The sequence below is a fragment of the Euleptes europaea genome, chromosome 15 (genome assembly GCF_029931775.1).
Source record: "Euleptes europaea isolate rEulEur1 chromosome 15, rEulEur1.hap1, whole genome shotgun sequence".
Taxonomy (NCBI): Eukaryota; Metazoa; Chordata; class Lepidosauria; order Squamata; family Sphaerodactylidae; genus Euleptes; species Euleptes europaea.
In genome coordinates this window covers 59577384-59603759 of record NC_079326.1, presented here as the reverse complement: position 1 = coordinate 59603759, position 26376 = coordinate 59577384, and the positions used below count along the sequence as shown (strand labels likewise).

General features: G+C 44.8%; 1 protein-coding gene across 1 annotated transcript in view; it reads right to left on the bottom strand.

Moving 5' to 3' along the window:
• SPAG16 (sperm associated antigen 16) overlaps nucleotides 1–26376 on the bottom strand; it is a 220209-nt gene that overhangs the window by 67887 nt on the left and 125946 nt on the right. Inside the window, exon 12 of the mRNA XM_056861239.1 lies at nucleotides 14774–14917. Within this exon, the coding sequence (XP_056717217.1) occupies nucleotides 14774–14917 (144 nt within the window). The remainder of the gene's footprint in view (nucleotides 1–14773; nucleotides 14918–26376) is intronic.

The following is a 26376-nucleotide window of genomic DNA, read 5'->3' as shown; positions in this document are numbered from 1 at the left end:
CAAGAGTTTGAGGGTTTTTTTTGAGGAAAATATATTATGCAAACAAGTGTCCCACAGGCGACCCCAAGTCACAGGCAGGCTGGACATTCTACCACCTGCACTGGCAATCCAACCACAAAAGTGAGCACTCTGCCGCCATACAGTGCAGCAGGATAAAGGCATATCATCTGTCTTGCACATCAGTAGGGAAATAATAAACCCGTTATACGAAGGTGATATTAAAACAGAGCAGAGCCCAAAAGGACTTTTGTGCCTTGAAGAGTTGCACAAAACATGCTGCCGAGTATGGAAATGTCATACCTGGTACAATTCTGTGTTCTACTGAGACAGCATGGTGTAGTGGTTAAGAGTGGTGGTTTGGAGCAGTGGACTCTGAACTGGAGAACCGGGTTCGATTCCCCACTCTTCCACATGAGTGGCAGACTCTCATCTGGAGTACTGGGTTGATTTCCCCACTCCTCTACATGAAGCCTGCTGGGTGACCTTGGGCTAGTTATAGCTCTCTTAGAGCTCTCTCAGCCCCACCTATCTCACAGGGTGTCTGTTGCGGGGAAGGGAAGGGGATTGCAAGCAGGTTTAATTCTTCCCTTAGTGGTAGAGTAAGTCAGAATATAAAAACCAACTCTCCTCCTCCTCCTCCTGACATAAGGGCCCTCTCTAGGTCTGAGTTCAGCAATCCTAACAGTGACACATAAGAACATAAGAACAAAAGAAAGGCCCTGCTGGATCAGACCAAGGCCCATCAAGTCCAGCAGTCTGATCACACAGTGGCCAACCAGGGGCCTCTAGGAAGCCCACAAACCAGATGAGTGCAGCAGCACCATCCTGCCTGTGTTCCACCGCACCCAAAATAATACGCATGCTCCTCTGATACTAGAGAGAATAGGTATGCATAAACAGTGATTAGGGTGAGACCTGGGTTCGAATGCCCACTCTGCCATGAATTTCCCCAGCTGATGCTGGGCCCCTCGCGCTCTTTCAGCTGAACTAACTGCACAGAGGATAGTTATGAGGGAAATGTGGGAAATGCTATCCTGAGCAACTTGGAGAAGGGACAGCGTAGAAGTAAAAGGCATCAAATAAAGTCAGTCAACCTAAGCCCTGATAGTCTATGAATCTGAGTTAAGTACTACAGAACACTCTATTTTAATACAAATATTACGAGCAGAAGCCAACGCTACCACAGCCAACGAATTGCTATGGGAACAGACTGTTTGCATTTTAGCTGGAGAAGGAGGAAGAAGAAAAAAATAAAAATTGTTATCAGTTCCATTACCTACGTATTGATTTCTTTTTGCCAAGATGGTCTTGCAGAATATTTATGAGGTCTATGACATTCAGACATTTGTCCAAAGAGCCCAGATTAGTTTAAACATAAGTTTAGCTTTTCTTGCAGTCTCTCACATTTCACTTAGAAGTGATTTGTTACTCGGTCTGTTATTAATAAAATAAATCATGAAATTGAGAGCACCAAAAGGAGAACAAAGTTTACACAGCTATAAAAAAACCGAGGATTTTAAAAAAGAAAGCCCATGGGACCCTTTTTCTCTAGACTAAGCAACCCAAAGCCGTGTGCTGGCTTTCAGGTTCTCCAGACCTCTTAATTAGGCAGGATGCTGAAAAACAAAAGGGGTTCCGAGAAGATCTTTCAAGCCCTGACCTTAAGGCTTCTCCCCTGTGTCCGGGGTACAATGCCAGGCTGGGTGGAATGGCTGCGAATAGCCCTTGTATCACAAAGCAGAAGATTAATTTGGATGGTGCATTAAGAGTCTGACGAAGTCTTCTGGAGACCATGAATTCTTCTTTTGTGTTATTTTTGGTCCCAATAAAATATATCAGATGACTTCTGGATCTGGGTTTTGCTTTGGACCAGACAACCTCAGAATTTGGCAAATGATTATTTGTTTGACTCCTCACAGAAGTTCAAGGTGTCTGATGCTTGGAAATAATTAAGCTTGAAAAACTCATAGCTACATTCTGGTTATACAGTTTGTTAAATTTCCCAGTTGCCAAGAGGACAAAGAAAATTTTAAAAACATTATTTACTTTATATCGTGCCCTTCTCCCCAATGGGGATCCAAAGCGGCGGACATCGTTCTCCTCACAACCATGCTGTGAGGTGGGTTAGGCTGAGAGCACACCACTGGCCCCAGGTCCCTTGGCAGCCTTTACAGCAGGGGAGGGATTCAAACCAGGGCTTCCCGGATCCTGGTCCGACACTCTAGCTACTACATCGCACTGACTCTTTAGGCTGCAACCTTAAACACACTTATATAAAACTCAGTGGTATTTAGAAGTATGCCTGTTTAGTATTGCACTTCCAGGATCTTGCTTTTTATATCTGATGTGTTTTATTTTCTGATTTAAAAAAAAATAGGTCTAATGTGCTTTTTATTGGTGGTGGATGGTGTTTTTGGTCATTTTAGGGACATTTCAGGATTTTGATTTGTGGGGTTTTTTGTCATTTATTCTGCTGTCAGCCACTACAATTTGTAGAGAGGTGGGATATAAATGTTCATAAATGTGTGTTGAGGGTGAAATACTTTATCATCATCAAAAATATTACATGTGCCTTTGATTCTTTCCCAGTGTTTGTGACACCAACGGATCTTGTTAATATGGTACGGAAGATGAGTAAGGAAGGAGATTCACTTCCTTGCCTTTGTGGATTTAATGGTCCCTCACAGACTGACAAAAGGGCCAATTTAAGCATCGTGCATAAAAATGCTCTTAGTCATTTTACACTGAGTCATATTTACCAAATGAGCTAAAAAATAAAAAACATGCTTGAAATCTATATTGGGCTAAGACTAATCTCTGCTGCCAGAGAGGAAGCACAGATCCATAATTTCACTGGCGTTGTTGTTTTCTTTAGGAAATTCTCCCAAGAGGAGAAGAAGAGCCTGAAGTTCAAATCGCCAGATACTGCAAACAGTGAGCTAACAGCTGTGAGTTTTAGGGGAAACTTTTCTCTCTCCCTGTGTATACTTTACCTTGGAGCCCCTAAGCCTTACAAGAAAAATGCTGGAGAGATATTGCCTTGGGTTTTGTTTTAATGGAATGAGTGGGATATAAATATTTGAAACAAACAAATATAGATCACATTCATTGTTCACAATCCCTCACACTTCCATATGCCTTTTTAAAATAAAAAAGCAAACTTAATGAGCAGGCTGGTCCAAAAGAACGGCATCATTTCCTTAGATCCTCTCTCACTTATTCTGTGAGTTTCACGACCACAGAAATGGATCGACTATAGCATCGGTTTGGTACTTTTTACACGAGTGAAATAAAAGCAGTCAGTGGCTTAGATTCAGCGATGTGCAAGAAGAAACATGAACGGACTTTAGCACAGTTCCACTTGTACGACACCCAGTGGTTCTCCTCCCCATATATTATAGTGCCCAGAAATTAGTTGCACATGTCCCTGCGCAAGCAGAACCCAGGTGAGCATTGAGTACCCCTGACTCAGTGTGCATGTCTGCCACTATCTTTTCCATGCGTTTTTGCTTGAGCAAGAGCCCTTTATGCTGGATCCAACCCAGCATCTTTCCTCATGACATCTATCAGTGTATCAAGTCCAGGGCCTCCCAAACATTTCAGCCCATGGGCACCTATGGAATTCTGACATGGGTCAGCGGGCACCACCAACCAGTGGCCGTCATCAGAGAGGAAGTGCAGCCAATCACAACATGTCAGGGAACAAGGATTTATATATAAGTGTAACAGTAACTCTTCAACATTTCAGACAGAAGCTCTGTTTAGCAGGATGCCTTTTAATCTGCACAGCCAGTCACAAACCCTGCTGGGCAGACACCCCACCTAGCCCCTGCCACTTTCTAAAAACACTTGGTGGGCACCAAGAAAGGTTTTGGTGGGTGTGATGGAGCCCACAGTCACCACATTGGGGACCCCTGATCTAGGCAATGGGTGCAATGATTTCCAGCAGAGTGCCAGTGACTCTGCCTACTCCCTCGTGAATCCTCACACCCACAATGGCACAGCCAAGCATTCTTCCCCTGCCTTGATACTAAGCGAAGCCGCCAAGGCCAAGTGTCCTCTTACCCAGAGCATGGTAAGGTCCTCTAAGAGGGCAACGAGGATGGTGAGGGGTCTGGAGACCAAGTCCTATGAGGAAAGGTTGAAGGAGCTGGGTATGTTTAGCCTGAAGAGGAGAAGGCTGAAAGGGGATATGATAACCATCTTCAAGTACTTGAAGGGCTGTCACATAGAGGAGGGTGCCGAGTTGTGTTTTGTTGCCCCAGAAGGTCGGACCAGAACCAAAGGGTTGAAATTAAATCAAAAGAGTTTCCATCTAGACATTAGGAAGAATTTTCTAACAGAGCGGTTCCTCAGTGGAACAGAATTCCTCGGGGGGTGGTGAGCTCTCCTCCCTTGGAGGTTTTAAAGAAGACCTTAAGCAGATCATGAGAGGGAGGACATCTTAAGGTCTATGATCTTAAGCAGATCATGAGAGGGAGGGCATCTTGGCCATCTTCTGGGCATGAAGTATGGGTCACTAGGGGTGTGTGGGGAAGAGGTAGTTGTGAATTTCCTGCCTTGTGCAGGACATTGGACTAGATGACCCTGGTGGTCCCTTCCAACTCTATGATTCTATGACACAACCTCCAGTGGATTTACCAAACAGCCACTTAAAACAGCAAGGCCAGAACCCACAGACTAATGCCTCTTCACGGCTCCACTAGAGACAAATATGTTTGACTTAGCTAGAGATTTTTAAAAATGCTACTGTCGTTAGGAGGCTCTGGAATCACTGGTTTGATAGGGCAGCTTGGCCAATAAACCTCCTAAAGCTATCGAAATACTTAACAACACTCTGTGCTTAAACTCTTGTTGTTTGAACACAGGACGCTCTGGTCTTTGGGCAAAAACTCTATCACAGAAGCTGCTGTTACCATCACGTTTTTGCCCAACTACCAGAACGTCCCACATTGCCGATGATGGTACGATGTCGCTTTTGGCGCGTGCCAGAAGTTATGTCACCATGTCGCCAGCAACATTGCTACCACGCTGGGCTAGGCTTTCCCCCCGATGCCAGTAGGCCGGCTGACCCACAGCAAGGGTTGGCAGCCAGGGGCAGGGAATCCCCCTGCGGCTTTGAGGATTTGGTAGCCTAGTGTGTGGGCAACTGAGTGGTCCCTAAGAATCAGGCTGCCTGACAAGTTTGATGAACAAACTCTATCCCTACGTACTTTGGAATCAGCTGGACTTCGTGTCCTCAAAAGCTTTATCTCGCTTGACATTGATTTATGAGGGCATTATCTTTGTCAAGAAGATTGATATAGCGTGCTGAGCTGTTCAGGTATCTCCTAAAAATATAACCACGCTCACTTTTAAGGAGATAAAGTCTACAGCTTGAGATACCAAAAAGAAAGGATGGGAACACAATACGTTAATTTTCCTTACATCAAAAGCCATGCTTTTCAAATTCACCGACTGAAACTTTGCAAAACAAGAATATCCACGTCTATAAATCCACTGCTAGAACTTCAGAGGGGCAGGTGTGTTAGCGTCCTGCTACGAAAATAACAAGAAGTGTTGTGCCATTTTAAAGACTAGTGACTATACTGTGGCAAGGGTCCGCTTTGTCAGATACATTAATTGTTTGAAACCAAAGGTTTGGGGAGAGAGAAGCTAAGAAGACCCAGTTTCTTGGGACCCAGCAGTGTTACATGGCCTTACAGAGCATAGGTGAAAAGTGAGATACATCCAAAAGAATACAGCTACAATATGATTGCCACAGCTTAACGTTAGTGACACAGTATAGATCCTCGTGCTGTGCTGGCAGCTGCTGCCAAAGCAACGTTTAAAAAAAAAATCTGCACAGCCAAGCAAATCTCCATTGGCCAAACAGAAGCCTTGCTGGGCAAAAGCCCAAACCAGCCCTGTCCACTTTCTGAAAACTTTGACAGGCACCCGGAATGGTGCTGGTGTATGCCATGGGGACCCTTGCTTTAGATGGATTCCTTTTCTGTATTTATATTCCTGAAATTATGGGTTAGGAAGGGACTGGTTAAGAAGGGGCTCTTGATCCAATTTAGAACCACTTATGTTCCACAAAAAGAATCAACAGAGGGATGGATGGCCAGTTTCACCACGGAGGACCACCAGCGGGCCAGAATTATAGTCACCAGCATCGCAAGCTGAAACAGACCACCTAAAGTAACTTGAACTTTGTCCCCACAAGCCACAGCTCACAACCATGTAGCGTCAAACACTGATGACCAGTGTTTGAATCCACATGGCCAGGCTGGGTCAAGACAGGAAGCCATCTTCTGGTCTAAATGAAAATGTAAGAAAGCGGTGGGGGTTTGGGTTTTTTTTTTGCAGCAGCATTTACTCGCTTCTCAAGAAGTAATGTTAGGTCCAGTACAACTCCTAGGCTCAAGAGAGTCAACACATGTCAGTTGGACCCTATCAAATGTGGGAAGCGCAATGTCCTTTAAGACGTCAGCTTTCCCAAGCAGCATCACCCCCATCTTGTCAGGTTTCAGTTTCAACTTGTTCACCCTTAGACGTTTAACCACAGCAGTCAGCCACTTGCTCAGAACCTCTACAGCACTGGCGGTGGGGGATTTGGAAATATAAGGCTGGGTGTTGTCAGTATATGACTGGCAACCTACTCCAAACAATGTATTGTTTCTCCTAAGGGCTTTACATAGAGACTGAAGAGCACAGGGGATAAGTTTGAGCCATGTGGATCCCCACAGGACAGGTCCCAAGATGAGGGCAACTGGTCTCCAACAGCAACCCACTGAATTCGGTCCATATGGAATGATTCAAACCAGGTCAAAGCACTTCTGCCGCCAAATGCCTCAACAAGATGGCCTGGTCCACAGTATCAAAGACTGCTGATAAATCCAGTAAGAGCAACAAAGATAGACAGCTCTTGTCTACATTTAAACAATCAACTAAAGTCACTAGCGCTATCTACATCCCATAGCCTGTCTTAAAATTGGACTGAAAGGGGTCTAAAGCAGATGGATCAGACTGAAGATCTGGTGTTGTTCTGTAACTGTTCTCTCTACCATCTTGCCCCAAAAAAGGCGAATTGGAAACTGGGTGATAAATGACCACATCATTCTTGTCTAGAGGTGGTTTTTAAAGTAATGGACGGATGGCTGCCTGTTTTAATGACTGAGGAATAGTGCCAAGTGCCAATGATTGACTTATGATGGACATCAGGAGCGCACCGATAAGATCCTTACAAGATTTCAGCAAGCAGGATCGACAAGGATAAAGAGTACAAGTGGAGCCCTTCATGGTTTCTAAGATCCCGTTGACATCTATCACAGTAACCGGACCAAAATGAACCATAAACGAACCAGATCGGGTATTCAACATTTCTAGTGTCTCTACTACATTGCAACCAGCTTCCAAATCACAATGCATTTGACAATTTTCTCACATAAAAATTTGCAAATAACATCACAACTAATCATTAGTTCCTGGGAGTTCAAAGACTCAGGTTTTGGAGTCAATTAGCGCTGAAATACCTTAAAACACCTGAGCTGGGTGTGAGCCAAGGGAGGCCATCATAGCAGCGAAAGAGGGTTTTTGCCACTGTCACTGCTGCCTCACAGCTCCTCCAAACCACACTGTCAGATTCCGTTAGAGTCTTCTGCCAATGCCGTTCTAGACGTCTCTTGGCCAACTTCCAGTCATCCTGCTCCGTAGGAAATCAAGATTCCACGTTGAGGGTGGAAGAGGTCGATGGGGGGGTACCAAAATCATCCTCTCCCCCTCATTTGTGCACAAGCAGAAGAAGCCTCGAAGATATCACGAAGAATATCATTTTTCAAGCAGCCTATGCTAATTTCTTATGATACACTCACACGCCCCTCTCTGGTCTCCCAAGTAGCTCAGAGTGGTGCTGCTTCATGGCCACTACAAGCCTGAGAAGAGGGTTCTGCTGAGAGATCTTTGCAATCAACAGCCGGACAGATATTTATAGGCACAAAATGTACGTGGGAGACATTAACAAGAAGCAAAGGAACACTGTGGGGATTTATCACAGTGCTCTTTGAGTGCAGCTGTGACAGAACGGTTTCGGACACTGGCATATATCAGATCAGGGGTCCTCCACATGGTGCCCGTGGGTGCCATGGCGCCTGCCAACACCTTTCCTGGTGCCTGCCAAGTGTTTTTAGGAAGTGGGTAGGGCCAAGTGGGGCTTTTGCCCTGCAAGGCTTCTGGGTTGGCCACTGGAGACCTGAATGGCTGTGCAGATCTGTAAAAACGTTGCTTTGGAAGCAGCTGCCACCACAGAACAAGGTTCTTCGCTGTGGGACTGAAGGTCAGCCGTGGCAGCCACTTTGTGGCTGGCTTGGTCCTCTTGAGGGAGCCATTTCGTGGCTGCCCCCCACTATGTCAGAATTCCATAGGTGCCCGCAGGCTGGAAAAGATTGGGGACCCCTGTTCTAGATAGCACTGGTACCACCACTAATAAGGAGCTACAAGGTCCCTTATCTCCAGGTCTTTGCACCTTTGGAAGTCTCCTTACAATTTTTAACTTAAACAAACAAACAAATCTGGCAACAGATGACTACCTACCTACTTGACAAATGAAGTGCCACATGGCTTTTTAAAAACATACAAACAAGAAAAAGAATGCAAGGCTCACCTTCTTCTCACAATCATGCCTTGTCATTTCAAGAACATTTTCTTCCTAGCTTTTTGTCTGAAAGAGGTAAATTGCCCTCCCCAACAGCTTTCTCCCTTTTAGGGTTGTTTTTTCCCCTGAGGAAGTGAATGTGCTCCCTGCTCCACAGGGCTCCTGCTACTTAGGCAAGTCTTCCTATCCTACGACACTGGAATGAGGGAGTCACGGGGGTGTCGTGGGGCCAAGTGTAGCTACAGCAGTTATTCTGAGATGGAGAGCAGATTGAGCTTCCATTCATTACAAAATGGGAAGACTTTATGAGCACGGCTTACAACCAGCCAGTCTTTGCTTGCTCACTCACCTGCCGTTTTGAACTAAAAGGTCATTGTACTGCCAAAATAAACTATGCAAATTAATTTTCACATATGGCCGTCGTGCATAACTGATTCCAAATTAGAATATGGATTTTGGATATAAAGACCCTGAATACTTGGCAGGGGTGGAAAGTTCTGTCAAATTGCAGCTGACTTCTGCTGACCCCTCATGGGGTTTTCAAGGCAAGAGATGTACAGAGATGGTTTGCCATTGTCTGCCTCTGCGTAGCAACCCTGAACTTCCTTGGTGGCCTCCCATCCAAGTGTTAACCTGCTTAGCTTCTGAGATCTGCCCAGAGGCTAGCCTGGGCCATCCAGGTCAGGGCTGGATATGAACAAACATTTGGAAAGGAACAAACCATTTTCCCGCAGAGCTCCTGAGATAACCACACTGGAAGAGGCCACTGCCTGGGTAAAGCAGTTTTAATCAAAGGAAAACTTAAAAGCAGCTCCTCTTCGTGCAAAGTGGGAACATAATACCGAGCTCCCCTTTGAAGCCTGACCACTTGCCGCCTGAAATTCAATGAGCATGCAAGGGTGGCGCTTCCCACCCTCCCGCCTTTCCTGCCGCTGGGCACTGAAGCTGACTGCCTCGGCTTGAAGCTCTCAATCTCCTCATAAAAGCTCCAGGCAAAATTCCACTCTTAGATCTGCACACTGCATCAGAGGACTGTGCAGAGAACTCATCCCGCTCTTCCTTACAGCAGCTGTCCTGGGAGAGCAGCGGCGGCTGAGCAGGGCCCAGAACTCCATGGGAGGGGCAGATTCAGCGGCTCCTGTTGTGCCACCCCCCCCCCCCTGCCAAGTTAAAATGGAGATGAGCTGGCAGCGTGGCGGGTTGCTCTTTTCATGGTCCAGCCCTCCATGCAGAATATCAAACCACGGACATAATACAGGGTAAGAATCAGGAAACAACCCTTCCCTTCGCAGTCGTGTCCGGTTGTCTTGTGATATATTTTTTTAAAGAATGGGCAAGGACAAGTGCCCTGACAGGGATGGCCCGATCTTGTCAGATCTCAGAAGCTAAGCAGTATCGACCCTGGTTCGTACTTGGATGAAGTCCAGGGTCGTGACGCAGAGGCAGGCAATGGTAAACCACCCCTGAACGTCTCTTGCCTTGAAAACCCCATGAGGGGTCACCAGAAGTCAGCTGAGACTTGATTGCACTTTCCACCAAGCACAAGTCGTCTGGGTTGGCTAAACAACCTTATGGAAGTAGTCACTTTGCAAGCAGACACTGAAGCCTCCTCTTCTCCCTCGGCTGCCCTGCAGGCGTGTGCTCCCTTTTGCTTCCCAAGAATTCTGAAGCTGCCCCCTGCCTTGTGCCTAAAATCTCTACAGAAGAGCCTGGGGGTGGCAGGGCAGTGAGCGGGAGGCTGAGAGCCAGCGTGGCGTGGTGGTGAAGAGTGGCGGACTCTGACCTGGAGAACTGGGTTTGATTCCCTGCTCCTCCACATGCAGCCTGCTGGGTGACCTGGGGCCAGTCACATTCTCTCCGAACTCTCTCAGCCCCAACTACCTCAAAGGTGCCTGGTTTTTTTTTTTTGGGGGGGGGGAGGAAATCTATTTTAAACTGGCTTGAGTCTCCTTAAAGGTAGAGAAAATTGGGGTAAAAAAACCAACTCTTTCTTCTTCTAATCTCACAACTACAGTGGTCATTTTTAAAAATATGTTAACTTTATTGTTAACAAAAGTGCAGACAATTATTCAACAGAATACAGAAAGGAACACTGTTTGTTACATGAAGATTTATTCTTCTCAGTGGATGGGACTGCTTCCTCCTCTGGAGGCGGGGCCAAAGCTCTTGGCAAGCTCTTGGAAATAAGGAGTCCCTCCCAGTTTGAGGACGTGAAAAGGGTTAAAAAACCCCATTAAAAAAAGAAAGAAAATTGTCATTCAGCAACCAAACTCCAAACAATGCAACGCATCGATGACAACAATAATCAGAATAATTCAACTAGCCTTTGCACAAGTAGGCAGGAGGGGCACACTTGAGAAGTCGGGAAATGAGTCTGAACATGGTTAAGAGGCGCACAAGTCCAAAAGGGCTGGGCAACGGCCGAGGCTCACACAAGAAGCCGCCTTCGGCTGAATCAGGCCATTGCTCCACCAGAGTCGGTATTGCCTACTCAGACTGGCAGCAGCTCTCCAGGGTCTCAGCAGATGGAGGTCTTGCACATCACCCACTGTCTGGTCCTTTTAACTGGAGAAGCCAAGGACAGAACCCGGGACCTTGGGCCTGCCAAGAGGAGGCTCTGCCACTGAGCCACTAAGCCACCCCCCCCTTACAGAGAGTGCCAGAACAGCCTGCAGCAAAGATTCCCCAGAATGAGTATGAGCTCAGCACTGCCTCATCAGGCAGGGTAGATCTGATCAACTTTCTTTCTTTTGCACCCTACAGCCAACCTGGTTTGGTTTATGTATTCCTTCCATTTTTGTTTCTACATCTAGGAGTGCCATTCTTTCTCTTTTTTACACTTGTGGTTTGGGCAAAGGGGGGCGGGACAGTTCCTAACCACTGCGGAGGGGTGCACTTATTTTGGGAACGGGGGATGGGTCATTCTGCAGGACTATTCTGTCTCAGAGGAAAGAACAAAGGTCTTCACTGACCATAACTGTCCTGCCTGCTGAGATGAGCACCACGAGGGAAAGAACTCCGGGGGAAACGGCTGGCTTGGTCAATGCCTTGACGAACAGTAAAACCCTACGCGGGAAGGACACGGCTGGTCCTCTCATGGCAAACAGCAAAGTTTCAACAGCAGGCGAACCCAGCCGCAGACGCCTTCCATTCTTTCCACACCAAGTCAGACGAGCTCATTTTTATTTTAATAACTGAACGAGAAGGAGAGAAGCCTTTTGAAAACTGTGTGATGGCCAAAGACTAATGAATCACCCTCGGAGGCTGCATCGCTGGATGCCATGGCAACAATAGAGGATCAAAATCTTATTAGTATGCCTAGCAGTTGTACAAACGAGAGGGCACGTTCTTCCAGAAATGAACGGCACGCCCACAAGACCAGTAAGGACTGCATCGCGGTAAGCAACGAGCCCACGTATACACCAATCTTCCGGAATAATTACAAATCCCTGAATTTATTTATTTGAAAATGTCCCTCGTGCGTCTCCATTACTGGCACAAGGTGGCCTAAGCTAATTTTGTTTTAAAAGATCCATGTAAAAATTGACGTGTAACAACACAGAAATCACCCTAAGTAATTCACTATCCCAGCTAGAACAGAATATCCCAAATCCCCCTGACCACACAAGATCACCAACAATTTTCCAGGGTCCTCTACAGACCAACAAAAAGGCTTTATGAATATCCTCCGGTGAAGCGTTCCAAAGAAGAGGAGCGGAGAAAGAAAAGGCTCTCTGTTTTACAACTGGCCTCTAGTTCTCTGCTTCTTGCGTCCTGTGGGTACCTTCTGAGATTGGGCAGTTGGCAATACAGGACAGGGCCTTCTCTAGGGCTGCCAATCTCCAGGTGACACCTGGAGATCTCCTGCTATTACAGCTGACCTCCAGGTGAACAAGATCAGTTCCCCTGGAGAAAATGGCTAGTTTGAAGGGTAGACTCTAGGGCATTATAACCTGCTGAGGTTCCTTCCCTCCCCAAACCCCGCCCTCCTCAGGTTCCACCCTCAAAATCTCCAGGTATTTCCCAACCCAGAGCATGCAACCCTAGCCTTCTTGTTCATAACCCCGAAGCTCTGGAACTATCTCCCCAGGGAGATACATCTGTCCCCTTCTCTTGCTGTTTTCCACCAGCAGGCAAAAACTTTTGTTTCATTTGGCATTCCCTCAATCACACCCCCTTCCCAACCAATGTTTTTATGTTTAGTCTGCATTTTACCTGTCCCATAAGTATTTTAGCTCTCTTTTTAGACTCTGTTTTTTACTTGTCTTAAAAATATGTGTTTGGGGGAGGGGATTGATTTTAACGGTTTTAAAATGTGATTTTATCAAGTACTGTCCCTAACTCCAATCAGACCATATCTCCGATCATAAGGGACACGCCTGGGGATGTTGGATCTTGAACCTGGCCCAAACAGTCCTTCTCAAAAACAAGGCTGAGTGAGAGCTATCCCCTTATTCACACACAGCTACCCAAAGGTGTCCTTTTATGTATGTATGTATGTATGTATGTATGTATGTGTGTATTTATTTATTTATTTATTTATTTATTTTTGCGGTTTATATCCTGCCCTCCCCGGCCGAAGCCAGGCTCAAAGTGGGTAACATCATATAAAATACGTCAATATAAGCAATAATAAAAATTATTGCTTATAATTATAATAATAAAAATTAACCAAAAAATCTAAATTTAAAACAATAAAATCCCAATTAAAAGTTTAAAACTACAGAACCACAGATGACGCCTAAATATCACTCATGTTGCTGGAGAGAGGTGACAGGTTACCCCTCAGTTATAATATAAAAGAAGGGAAATAGGGAGGCCAGCAAGATGACATTCGTGGCTGTCCTCAACCATAGGCCTGGCAGAAAAGCTCTGTCTTGCAGGCCCTGAGGTACTTTTTAAGGTCCTGCAGGGCCCTGATGTCACCAGTCAGAGCATTCCACCAGGCTGGCGCCAGGGCCGAAAAAGCCCTGGCTCTCGTCGAGGACAGCTGCACACTCTTAGGGCCAGGGACCGCCAGTAGATTATTATCAGACAATTGTAAAGATCTTCGGGGGGTATACCAGGAGAGGCGGTCCCGAAGATACAAAGGTCCCAGGCTGTGTAAGGCTTTTAGGATCCCTTGACTGATAACCTGAAGTTTCAACAGATGTATATAGAATATATTTACTATAGACCAGACATGTCTCTCTATGGATAGTGTGATCGCATAGCAAGAGGATTTAAATGCATAGGGAGAAGTTAGTGTGTGACTTTTGACATTCTAGGTTGAACTTGAGGAAATTAAGTTAATCCATACAGCCTTATGGATTCATTTTGACTATTTAAATCCCTGGGTGCCCAAACTCCACACCAATCTTCTTTACGTCTCTCGGTTCCCTTAAATCCCAACCTGACTTGACTTACTTACATCAAAGTACTTTAATCATTAAACCTTAGACCCAATAGTGATGCAAGTAAGATTTTGTCCTCTAGAAGTCAGAATGTTTCATTTCTCTGAAAAATCATGATTGATTCGTGCCTTCTCTGTCTTTCTTCCAAACCTAGTGTGTGCCTCAACTGTTCCCAGCTGCTCTGACTTCTGACCTTCTTCAGTGCCAATAATGTGCTGGGATTCCTGACCAGAGTTGCCACAATCAGAACAAGTTTTGCCTAGGTCAGATGCAGAGCAAACACCAAGACCCGAAGGCCCAAAATCAATAGAAACCATGTCCTGGAATCTCTGCCAGCATTTTCCAAATGAAAATGTTCTCACCAAGACCTCAAATCTGAATTTTAGTTCTGTAGGCCTCTGGGCCTATAGATTTGTTATACAAAATTATGATTTTAACGTTCCTCTAGCTTGTCCCTGTGAGGAACACAGAAAGACAGAATATGGCAAGATCTGAAAAGCTGATTATACTCGGTTAGATGCACAGGCATGTGGGCTAAAGTTTGCAATATACAAAATCCTGAAAGCAAGCCATCTTACGTCACCACAGCAAAAGCCGAAGGAACATTAATCTCCATGTTTGGACACTGAGCAGAGAGCAGAGGGTTTCACTCAGCAAGAGAAAGGAGGCCATCAAGACGAGGCAACGCAAACAGGCCTTTCCCCAGAAGGGCTCTGCGCTTGTGTCCAGTGTGACCTCTGCTTACCTTGGATGGAAGCAGCACCCAGAGAGCCAGTCAGTGTGACCTTCGCCTTTCATGATGATGTTGCCGTTGGGAAAGGCCCACATCTTCCACAGACGGTCATCGCTGCCAGTGACAACAATGTCTTTCCTTGGATGCAAAGCCAAACTGTGGGGAAGAAAAGAGGTGCGCGTGGGAAAAAATGGTATCAGAATAGGGCTATTGTTGGTAACATGTGGCAGAGACAGCAGCAACCCCATCTGTCCCAAACCCCATTGCCTAGGTTAGTTGCTGTTTGAGACACAGGGGTGTGCCTCAAGAACCCAATGCATAGGGTTGCCAGATCCAGGTAGGGAAACTCCTGGAGATTTGGGGATGGAGCTTGGGGAGGACAGGGACCTCAATGTCACAGAGCCCACCCTCCACAGCAGCCGTTTTCTCAAAGGGAACTGATCTCTGCAGTCTGGAGATGAGCTGATACTCCAGGATCCCCAGGCCCCACTTGGAGGCTGGCATGCCTAACAACGCAGCCCATTCTGAAGTTGCTGAATGGGCGAGTAAGAAACGGATCTTTCCCCATGAACATCTGGGTCGTGATTAATAATGACGCTTTCCATTATCAACTCTTTTATGGTCTTCTTGAATATTTGTTTCCCTATTTCCAGGTGATATTAAAAAAAATAGGACAATCATTACCATTTCCATCTGGATCAACCCTTGCCCTTTCTTCAGAATCTTTTCAGCCCAACACATCCCACTGTCCTCAGTATGCTTATATTAATGTGGAATGTTATCCACCCACTGTCTTTCCATAGTCTCTCCTTTAAACATCTTTTTTTTACCACCTATATTATCCAATGTGCATTGTAATAATCTGCACCGAGCATGGTGGTTAAAAATAATATGGATAGCATATCAAAGAAAATAAGTGCTTGCCACTGGAATGTCATGCCAAATGTACAATTCATTGGTTTCTTCCTCCTCTTTTTAAAATGTTAATTGCAGAGCTCCTACCCGCATGCTCCAGCCACTCAAGAATTGTACAGCCAGAAGTGAGCAACATTTAATTAACAGCCAGATTGGTGACACCAGTATGGTCGGGCTGGTTCTCAAAAAAAGGAAACAAATCCATCCCCGAATGAGGGCCATGTATGTAGCATTAATTAGGTGCCCTCGCCCTCCGTTCGGCAACTCAGACTTACGAAAAGTTTGCTTCATCTTTGTTCAGAGAGTCTAATTATTTCCTGTACAGAAGAACTAGTAGATGTGAGTGAAAGTTAAGTGATGAGGGTATGTCACATGTCATGCGAGCATCCTCCTTCAACTCGTCTTTACGCTCAACAGTTTCAATATTAACATAAACCACTCTTGTCATTTTTGGTGGTATCTACTTCATTAATATACCTTCAGCAAAATTAGAAACCATTTAGCTCTCTCCAGAGCATGAAGGAAATGCGAGCATGCGCAAAGAGAATGTTTAACAGATGTGAAATAGATGATAATTAGAAATACAGACTGTAAAGAGAGGAAAAGGCTAAGCAATTTAGAGAAGCAATTAATAACTTTGTATTAAATTATAAGTTAGTATGATGGTCATCTGTTCACAGCTCTGATTCACAGCATACCTGTTTGGAACTATGTTCCAGCAGAATCAGTGGGACTTCCAATTGAAAGTAAAAATTATATTTATTTTATTTTATTATTTATTGTCCCTTCAACCTTATATAGGAGCCCCGTGGCGCAGAGTGGTAAGCTGCAGTACTGCAGTCCAAGCTCTGCTCACAACTGGCATTTGATCCCAACGGAAGTTGGTTTCAGGTAGCCGGCTCAAGGTTGACTCAGCCTTCCATCCTCCCGAGGTCGGTAAAATGAGTACCCAGATTGCTGGAGGTAAAGGGAAAATGACTGGGGAAGGCACTGGCAAACCACCCCGTAAACAAACTCTGCCTAGTAAACGTTGGGATGTGACGTCACCCCATGGGTCAGGAATGACCCGGTGCTTGCACAGGGGACTACCTTTACCTTTTACCAACCTTAGATTGGTAGGATTTGGAAAAGAGAAAAACAGATCAATTAATCATTGAATATTACAACTATTTAAAAACATGTGCAAGAAATTTGGCATCATCTTCCAACCGGTCCATAACATTAGAAAACAACAATTTCAAGATAATATAATGACTAGAACACTGAACATCAGAATTAACAAGAACTCCCAATGTATCATACCTTGCTTTAACAAGCAACAATGTAAGAACACGTGTGAGGCATTTTCTATTGCTCCAGAAGTACAAGAACACTTGAATCATAGAGTTGGAAGGGGCCATAGAGGCCATCTAGTCCAACCCCCTACTCAATGCAGGATCAGCCTAGAGCATCCCTGACAAGTGCTTGTCCAGCCTCTGCTTAAAGACTGCCAGTGAGGGGGGAACTCACCACCTCCCTAGGAAGCTGATTCCACTGCCGAACAACTCTTACTGTAAAAAAACTTGCTTTCAGTCCAGGGAATGGCTCTAAGTCTTCCAGTATATTCGGCTGTTGGAAGCGAATTGCACCTTGCTAATAAAATTAAATGACTATATTTAGGGTTTTGCATAGTGATCAAATAGTTGGCAACCATAAAACAAGTAGTGGGAATATACCCATACTACAGAGGAGAACACTTCCTAAACAACTCAGGAAAACAGCCCAGACCAATCTTGCAATAAAATAACCTCGCTTATTGTATTCAGTATGCGATTAGAATCATATTTAAATAAATTATTATTTGTTGAAAATCCTAACTCATGCCATTTCCCAAGAAAAGTATTAAGGCTTGATGATAAAAATGAGTCTTGTCTCATAAGACCTAGTAATTGACTAGGGGTTCAAGCAAGAATATTCTTAACCACATCTTGATAGCATATTACCATGTAATTGTTTATAGGGAGCACAACCCATTTTCTAATCTAATTACCAAATTGGAGACACAATTTGGAATTTCCAATGTACTTTGGAAAAAAACTGATTTGCAATCTCTCAGGATATTTAACAATCGTGTGGTGTCATAATGGTGCCCCATACAAGATTGCTGGTAATAACTTATATAATTTGAGCAGCACTGAAAAAGGCTGCCCACCTTTCATAAAATCAATTTTCCTCAAGGATTTAGACAGAAGCTGAAAGCTACTTATTGTATGTTTTAAATGAATTTTCCATGTCATGTGCATCAAAATAGCTACCCAGGTATTTATAAGAATAGACCTGCTCAAGCTCCATTCCCTGCAGCCTCCAAAGATCCCTTGTCTTCCTCAGAACCCCAATATTTTAGATTTATTTTGAATCAGTAATCGTATCTTGTACAGCTAACAAGATTGCTGTTTCCTTTTTAGAATTTAGATGCTATATAACTTTAGGATAAATACATGTCTATCTTACTCACAGCATAGAAATAAAGAACACTTTGATACAAACTATTTTTTTAAATATTTATTTTTATCTTTAATTCTCCCTGCCCTGGTGACATAAATGAGTCTACTTTGTGTTTTTAAAAAACTTTGCTCCAAAATATAAAACAATACAGTTTTGATACTATACGTGAGGAAGGCAGCATAGCATAGCCAAATCTTGGAAGCTAAGCAGGGTCGGTACTCGGAAGGGAAACCTCCGAGGAAGATTCTGCAGAGGAAGGCACGGGCAAACCACCTCTGCTTCACACTCATCTTGAAAGACCCTAGCTGGGGTCGCCATAAGCTGGTTGAGAATTGATGGCACATATATACATACTATATTTATTGCGGCCAAATACATAGTAGCCAGTACTCTGTCCCATAATTTGTGAATTGTATACAGCATTGGAGGTTGAACTGTGTGAAAGATAAGCCTTACTCTCTACTGCCAGTTCACACATGAATTCTGTGAATTCAGTGCTAGATTCGGCCCACTGATTCCTGGAATAGTCCACAACATTTAAAGACAGATGGGGTACAGTGTTGAAATGTAACTCAAATGAGCAAACAAAAAAATATTGTGGAATAAAGTGCAAGAATCCTTTGGCCCCGGTCAGTAATTCCTGCTGTCACCGTTGCCACTTTCATTACGTGTATTTATGCAGGACTTAAAATGATAAGCCATTTTACTAATTTTCCTTTGTTATAAAAAGAAAACAAATGTTACCAAATGGAATTTTAGCTTGACTCATTTGAAATCATTTGAAAGGGTCCGTACAGGCCATCTAGTCCAACCCCCTGCTTAATGCAGGATCAGCCCAGAGCATCCCTGACAAGTGCTTGTCCAGCCTCTGCTTGAAGACTGCCAGAGAGGGGGAGCGCACCACCTCCAGCGTGGTGTAGTGGTTAAGAGCAATGGACTCTAATCTGGTGAACCAGGTTGGTTTCTTCACTCCTACACATGAAGCCAGCTGGGTGACCTTGGGCTAATCACAGAGCTCTTAGAGCTCTCTCAGCCTCACCTACCTCACAAGGTGTCTGTTGTGGGGAGAGGAAGGGAAGGAGGTTGTAAGATTCGCCGTAAAAGGTAGAGAAAGTTGGCATATAAAAACCAACTCTTCTTATTCCTAGGCAGCCGATTCCACTGCTGAACTGCTCTTACTGTAAAAAACTTTTCCCCAAATACCCAGCCGGTACCTTTCCGCCTGTGATTTATACTCATTATTGCGAGTCCTATGATCCTCTGCTGCCAACAGGAACAGCTCCCTGCCCTCCTCTAAGCGACAGCCTTTCAAATACTTAGAGAGAGCAGTCATGTCCCCCCTCAACCTCCTCTTCTTCAGACTGAACATTCCCAGGTCCCTCAGCCTTTCCTCGCAGGGCTTGGTCTCCAGGCCCCTGATCATCCTCGTCGCTCTCCTCTGCACCTGCTCCATTCTGTCCACATCCTTTTTGAAGTGAGGCCTCCAGAACTGCACACAATACTCCAGGTGAGGCCTGACCAATGTGGTGTATGACATCTTGTGAAATGATGCTGATTGCTTTCGTAGCAACTCCTCTCTGTAGCTTGCTTGAGATTAACATTCACCATTACTGTTAGCAATTCCCAGGTTTCTGTTGCGTGGCAGCCTTTTCACAAATGGTTAGAAGCATTGCAATGTTCTGTACACATTTAGAAAGAATGTGACATGAAACTTGCCACTTGGCAAGTTCTATTAAATTACAAAGGTTTATAAAATAAGGTATTTTGAAATTAATTTACAAATACAGTATTGGTCTGCCAATTCAAATTTCAAAATTAATATGAACACTGACTACATTACATCTTCAAAGGTGACTAGATCCGTCACCTTGAGAAGCAGAAGAGGCACTGCCACTTCCCGTTTCCAAAGTGTGGAGTCCCCAGATCCTGCAGATGGTTGCTCGCTGGGGCCTTGCTGGCCCATCCCATGCTTGGTGAGGCTGGGAGCAGGCGTGAGGCTTCGACGCTGCCTCCCATCTCCTTTCTGTGCCTCCCCTACTTGCTTGAGAGCCAGCATGGTGTAGTGGTTAAGAGTGGTGGTTTGGAGCGGTGGACTCTGATCTGGAGAACCGGGGTTGATTCCCCACTCCTCCACACGAGTGGCGGAGGCTAATCTGGTGAACTGGATTTGTTTCCCCACTCCTCCACACGAAGCCAGCTGGGTGACCTTTGGCAAGTTACAGCTCTGTTAGAGTTTTCTCAGCCCCACCTACCTCACAGGGTGTCTGTTGTGGGGAGGGGAAGGGAAGGTGATAGTAAGTCAGTTTGATTCTTCCTTCAGTGGTAGAGAAAGTCAGCATATAAAAACCAACTCTCCTTGTTCTTCACAGTGCACAGAAGGTAACACTCAGATTGGGAAACAGAGCATGTGGCCATCTGAACACCAGACAGGGCTGGAACTAGGGGGATGAGGGTGGGCAGCTGCCCCAGGCAGCAGGCAGAAGGGGGCACCGCCGTGGCAGCCAGGTGAGAGGCTGCGGGTAAAGCCCGCCCCGCTACTCCGCATGCTGCCTGCACCCTGGGCTGAGGCTCAAAGCAAGGAAGTCATGGCCCGGGCACAGTCTAGATCTACCAGACCTAGGTGGGGTGAAGCTTTCTTTAGTACATTAAGGAAATAATCTGAGGATGCTCTTGGATCCAGCCTTGATGACAGATAAACAGGTTTGTAAGAGATCCCGATGAAATTTGTCAATCCCTGATTGGGAATGCCCTGCCAGCAGTTTGAGGCACACAAGCCTAGACCATCTTCGAGAGTATGCAGGTGAATTGTGCGGTTCCTTGGATCCTTGGATCATCTCCTTCATCTATTAAAATTTGACAAACCATAATGAAGGGAGATTGGGATGTATTTCAGAGTGCACAATATGGGCACTTCCTATAATTTCAAACCTCTTTTATGAATGGATGGATTTTATGGGAACTTAAAGATTTCTGTCTTTGCTTAAGACTAATTTAAGTGACAAACTAACCTTTTTTGTTTCATCCAGCTGAAGGTTTGACATTTCACAGACCTGAAGACTATATATCTATTGCATGACATCATCAAAACAGTTCTTTTAAGGTCAGAGAACAACCGCTTCCTGACATTTACAGAAGTTATACATTTTACAACGTTGGATCGCGAGGCTTTCCAGGTGACTTATGAGTCACCTCATGACTTGACACTGTCTTTTTGTACAGAGCCCAGAGGACTGTCAGGATCCGTGCGAGTTCTTTCCTACGCATAAACAAGCAAGGGGCTCCTACTGTTTTCCCTTGACTTACTTAAAATATTTATATCCTGCTCATCTCCTATCTTCAAAGCCACCATCAGCAATATAGAAATGTTAAGCAATATAGTCTTAAAACTAAAGCTTATCAAAGCAGCAACAACAGAAACCAGTTCTTAAAATATATCTAAACCAGTCACACAGTGAGGGGATCCCAATTAGCCATCCCCAAAGGCCTGTTGAAAAAGAAATGCTTTCCTTGCCTTTCTAAACACGTACAAGGCATGTGTCTGAACCAGGGCTGCCAGGTTGCTTGTATTGGCCGGCATCTGCCCACCAATCCATCGGCTGGCTTGGAGAAGGGATTACACTCGTGCACAGCCGCATGTGGCGCGATTACGTCACTTCCGGGTTTACCCCTGGGACACTTTAGCACTCAAGCCCCCAAAACGCTCACGTCTTTTTGGATGGTGGAAAGTGATTCATTTTTTTAAAGGCAGCACTTTCTGTCTCCCTGAGACACGACATGCCCTCCAATATTCCAGTCGTCCTCTTACCCTGGGAATCACTGTCCTGTGTCCCATAACATAACAGCATACATACATTTCAACTTTTGTTCTGGGCACTTTAAAAAAAAGGTACACTGACTTGGGAAATGAAGAGATCAAAACCAAAACCACCCACCCCTCCCCTGGGTTTGCTGTTGCGCATCATGTCACAAACACTGGCCAATCGCTTGTTTCCAGGAATTGCCAGTTTGCAGGGCTGATTTTAAAAAAATAATGCTTTTTTTGTAAAGTAGATTTTAAAATTGAAATTGAAGTTTACATTTTTTGTTAAAATGTTTTTTTGTTTTGTAAAAAATTAGGTAAAGACAAAGCTGGAAGATGTCAATATGGAATAAGAGTTAAAGCTTCTAATTATCCATTAAGAGATTCAGAAAACCTTTCTGGCCGGTTTTTCTGAAGAGTCTGCCCCAGGCAAAGGACCTACCTCTGGCAGGCAGAGAGCCACGGCAGAAGCCACGGCAGAAGCCACGGAGGTTGGTTCCCCTGGAGAAAATGGCAGCTTTGGAGAGTGGACTCGATAGCATCACATCCCTCCTGGGTACACTCCCCTCTCCAGACTCTGCCCACCCCAGGGTCCACCCTCAAATCTCCAGGAATGTCCAAACCCGGAGTTGGCAACCAGACCTAGAGCTGGCCCCAGTGAAGGTGGCCGGAGTGGAGGCTGCATCTCGGTCATGGGGTGTGTGTGTCAAAAACCTGACAACAGCAAGCCAAAAGAGACCCGTCTGAGAACATTTGAATTAAATTCCTCTAATTGTCCATCAGATAGGCATGTGTGTGAAATGCAGGCAATGCAAAAAGAAAGGCAAGCCCTGGATGCTCAAATGAAGAAAGAAAAAACCTCCCTGAGAAGAGTTTCCTCTCAAAAGAAAATTGCTTTGAAAAGGAAACTTGCCTTCGTCTTCGAGTTGCGAAGGAAGGTTATATCAGAAAACAAGAATGAACTTTTCATAGAAAACAGTGATTAAATCACATCTTCCTGACTGGCGATATAAACTGCGATTTACTTATAAACAGCTTTCAATTCTCTTCAAACTACACTATAATGAAAGATAAGCGCCAAGGTGCATTTTTCTTCCATGTTTGCTGGCTGAGGTGAAAATAGCAAAGGCTCTTCTCATTCTTCTGAGGAGCAAAAAAGACGTCTTTCTCTAGCAAAGCAGATTGGAGGCAAAACAGTCAAACACACACAGAGAAAGGTCATTGCAGGCCCGAAGGAAGGGCAAAATGAGGACCGCTTCTGTTCCTTATTAGAATTCAAGATGGGACAGAAATAAACACTCTCTGCAAGACATCCTCTCACCAGGAGCAATTCTGGCAGCAAGAAAACCCGCCTGAATCTAATGAAGCGGCTCCCCCCCACCCCCCCACCCCCGGATCCAGCAACCCTAGTGCTGCCCATTCTGGACCGCAGCAACTCTCCAAAGTCCCAGCTGGGCTGCCAAATATCAGATTTTTTTGCACACAAAGGATATGTGCGGAGTTGAGCTCGGGAATAGGGCACCCTTTACCCAGAAGGCTTTTGCGAACGGCTTTCTCGGCGGCAATTGCAAAAGTAAGAGTGTGAATGGGTTTCCCTCATGCACCATTAATGAGGTAGATCACGATGGGTAGCTGTGTTAGTCTATCCATAGCAGCAGAAAATAGCAGGAGTCCAGCAGCGCCTTAAAGACTAATACAATTTCTGGTAGCTTTCATGAGTCACACGGTATCTGAAGAAGTGAGCTGTGGCTCACGAAAGCTCATACCCTACCAGAAATTTTGTGAGTCTTTCAGGCGCTACTGGACCCTTGCTCTTTTCTACCATTAATGAGTTTGCTCATAGCATCAAGAAATCTCCAACAGATGTTTTCCAGACCATAGGCTAAAAATGAAGCCTTCTAAAGGCTTTCCTGTATAGTTCTCCTTATTAACACACTGAACTTTGTTATTCACTCTCTCGGTCTTATTCACTGCCTCAGCCCTGGCTCTCAAGTACCCTGAATGCACAGAAATGTATTGCACATATGCGCACACACAAATCCACAAAATCTTTGTTAGACACAGGCTCCCTCTGTACACATTAGCTTGCCGTCGTGATTCAGCGTAATGCGCCAGTGTGGTCCAGTGGTTAGAATGTCAAACTAGGCTCTGGGAGACCCAGGTTCAAATCCCCGCTCTGCCAGGCAAGCTCGCTGGGTGACCGTGGTCACAGTCAACAACTCTCAGCCTACCTCACAGGGTGGTTGCCATGAGGAGGAAAGTAGAACGGTTGTAAGACGCTTTGTGTCTCTGACTGGTGAGAAAAGTGGGGTATAAATGAAGTGAGTAAATAAATAAACCCCTACTGCAATCCTTACTATCAGTCAAAAGCAAGCTTTTCACAATAGCTTCAGGGTACTCGAAAGGTAGAAGAAGGATGTACAGAAGGAGTCTCACAGGCTTTTTCAACTATTGAACACATGAAGCTGCCTTATGCTGAATCAGACCCTTGGTCCATCTAAGTCAGTATTGTCTACTCAGACCGGCAGTGGCAATCCAAGGTCTCAGGCCAAGGTCTTTCACATCCCCTACTTGCCTAGTCCCTTTAACTGGAGATGCTGGGGATTGAACCTGGGACCTTCTGCATGCCAAGCAGATGCTCTACCACTAAGCCATGGCCCATGGCCACTATTGTACTTGCATAACCTGTATCATCTCTTGTGTTCAAATGACCTTGTTAAGCTTGGAGCACACCAGAAAGGCAAGGTCGCAGCTCTGCTATAGTGGAGCCATGGCACGCAAGGGCTCTGCTGGGCATCCATCTGAGGAAAACCGCACAAGCCCCACCTTCCCCAGAAGCGTGCCCAGGCCAGCCGATGGCTTAACAAAGACATCTGCCACTTGGCCTGTAGATGGCAACTCACACAATCATATATTACAGATCTCAAACCACAATGACAGGGAAACCCCGCCATGTAGATTCCCCACAGCCTAAATCTGTGACTCTTCCACACCTGCCTCTTCCTTTCTCCTCGGGATTGTGTTTGGGACCCTGGGCTGTGGCAAAAGCAACTGCAGTTTATGATCTGCCTTCAAGCATGCTATGTTTGGCAGTCTCTATAGCACAGTATGAAATTAAATTACTAGGCAAATGTTTGAATGACACCTACGTGTTAGAAGAATAACATATATACACTCAGCGCCAGTGTCACAAACAAAAATAAGATACCAAGTTTCTGATACGCCTTTAAGGATTAACAAGTAAAGTTTCATGTTATAAATGTTGTTTACTGGTTACATAGACAGAAATTGTTGGTATCAAAGAATGTAGTATATCCCTTGGCGGTAGTAGTAGTTGTTGTTTTAATGTATCTGAGCCAGCTTTTCTGGCTAACTAGAAATGGATTTTGTCTTAATCTCTCAATAAAGGTTTTATTTTTTTAAAGCATTTAAAAGTAAATGAAGTACAAGACCGAAGACATGTGTTGTCTTTTAATGATTAATTAGTGCAACACTTAAGGCCCCTTAAAAATTAGATTGAGTTTAATTAAGGTCCATATATCGAGTAAGAAAAGCATTTTCAAGAAGAGGGGGGAAAAGAAACATCACCCACATGAATGAGCTAACAATTAAGTAAAATGTGTGTGTAACACCCCAGCATGGCTATGGAGAAAGTGAAATGAATCACGGACGTGGCCCATTAGACTTGCTGCCATGTGGAGTCAAAATGTTTGCCAACCTTCATCTTTAAACAGTACGTCGTCTCAGGCTTCCACAATTACCACGCTAACGATAGTTTCCCCGTGACAAATACCCCCTGGTCCTTTTTCTTTGAAAAGGGACAACTGTTTCAAAATAGCTTTCTCCACAGTGTAGTAAGAAAAGTAGACAACAAATGAAGAGATGAAGGCTTAACGTTTTCTGTCTGAAACAGCCCTTGACTCAGATAAAATCACATCAAGTTAACTTGGAGGATCTATTCGTTATGCTTCAGTTCATAAATGAACAGCAAGGATGCTCATGCTCGATTGTGTGAACATACAATGCTTTCCTTTCTGACACATCTTTGACACCGTCCATTTAAACGCGGTGGGTTTCAATAGATAAATTAGAGAGGAACGAATAATAAAAAGTACTCTATACAGAAATTGCCCATGAGGAACTCAACGCGTTGGCAAAATATTTGTACACAGTGATAAGTCATTGTTCAATTTCAACACCCTAAAAACAAACCAACATCTACATCTGACAGCATTTGCTGCTACTCAGTCACTTTAATTGGCATGACCTGTTTCTGTGCTGCATTATCTCAGAACAGCGCCACACAATTCCTTCGCATTCAGCAACCTGACCGCAGCACATTGAACCAGACAGCTAAGGGTTTGAAAAATAACAGTTCTGTACAAATAACCTTGGGCGATCCAGTTAACAATAAGAA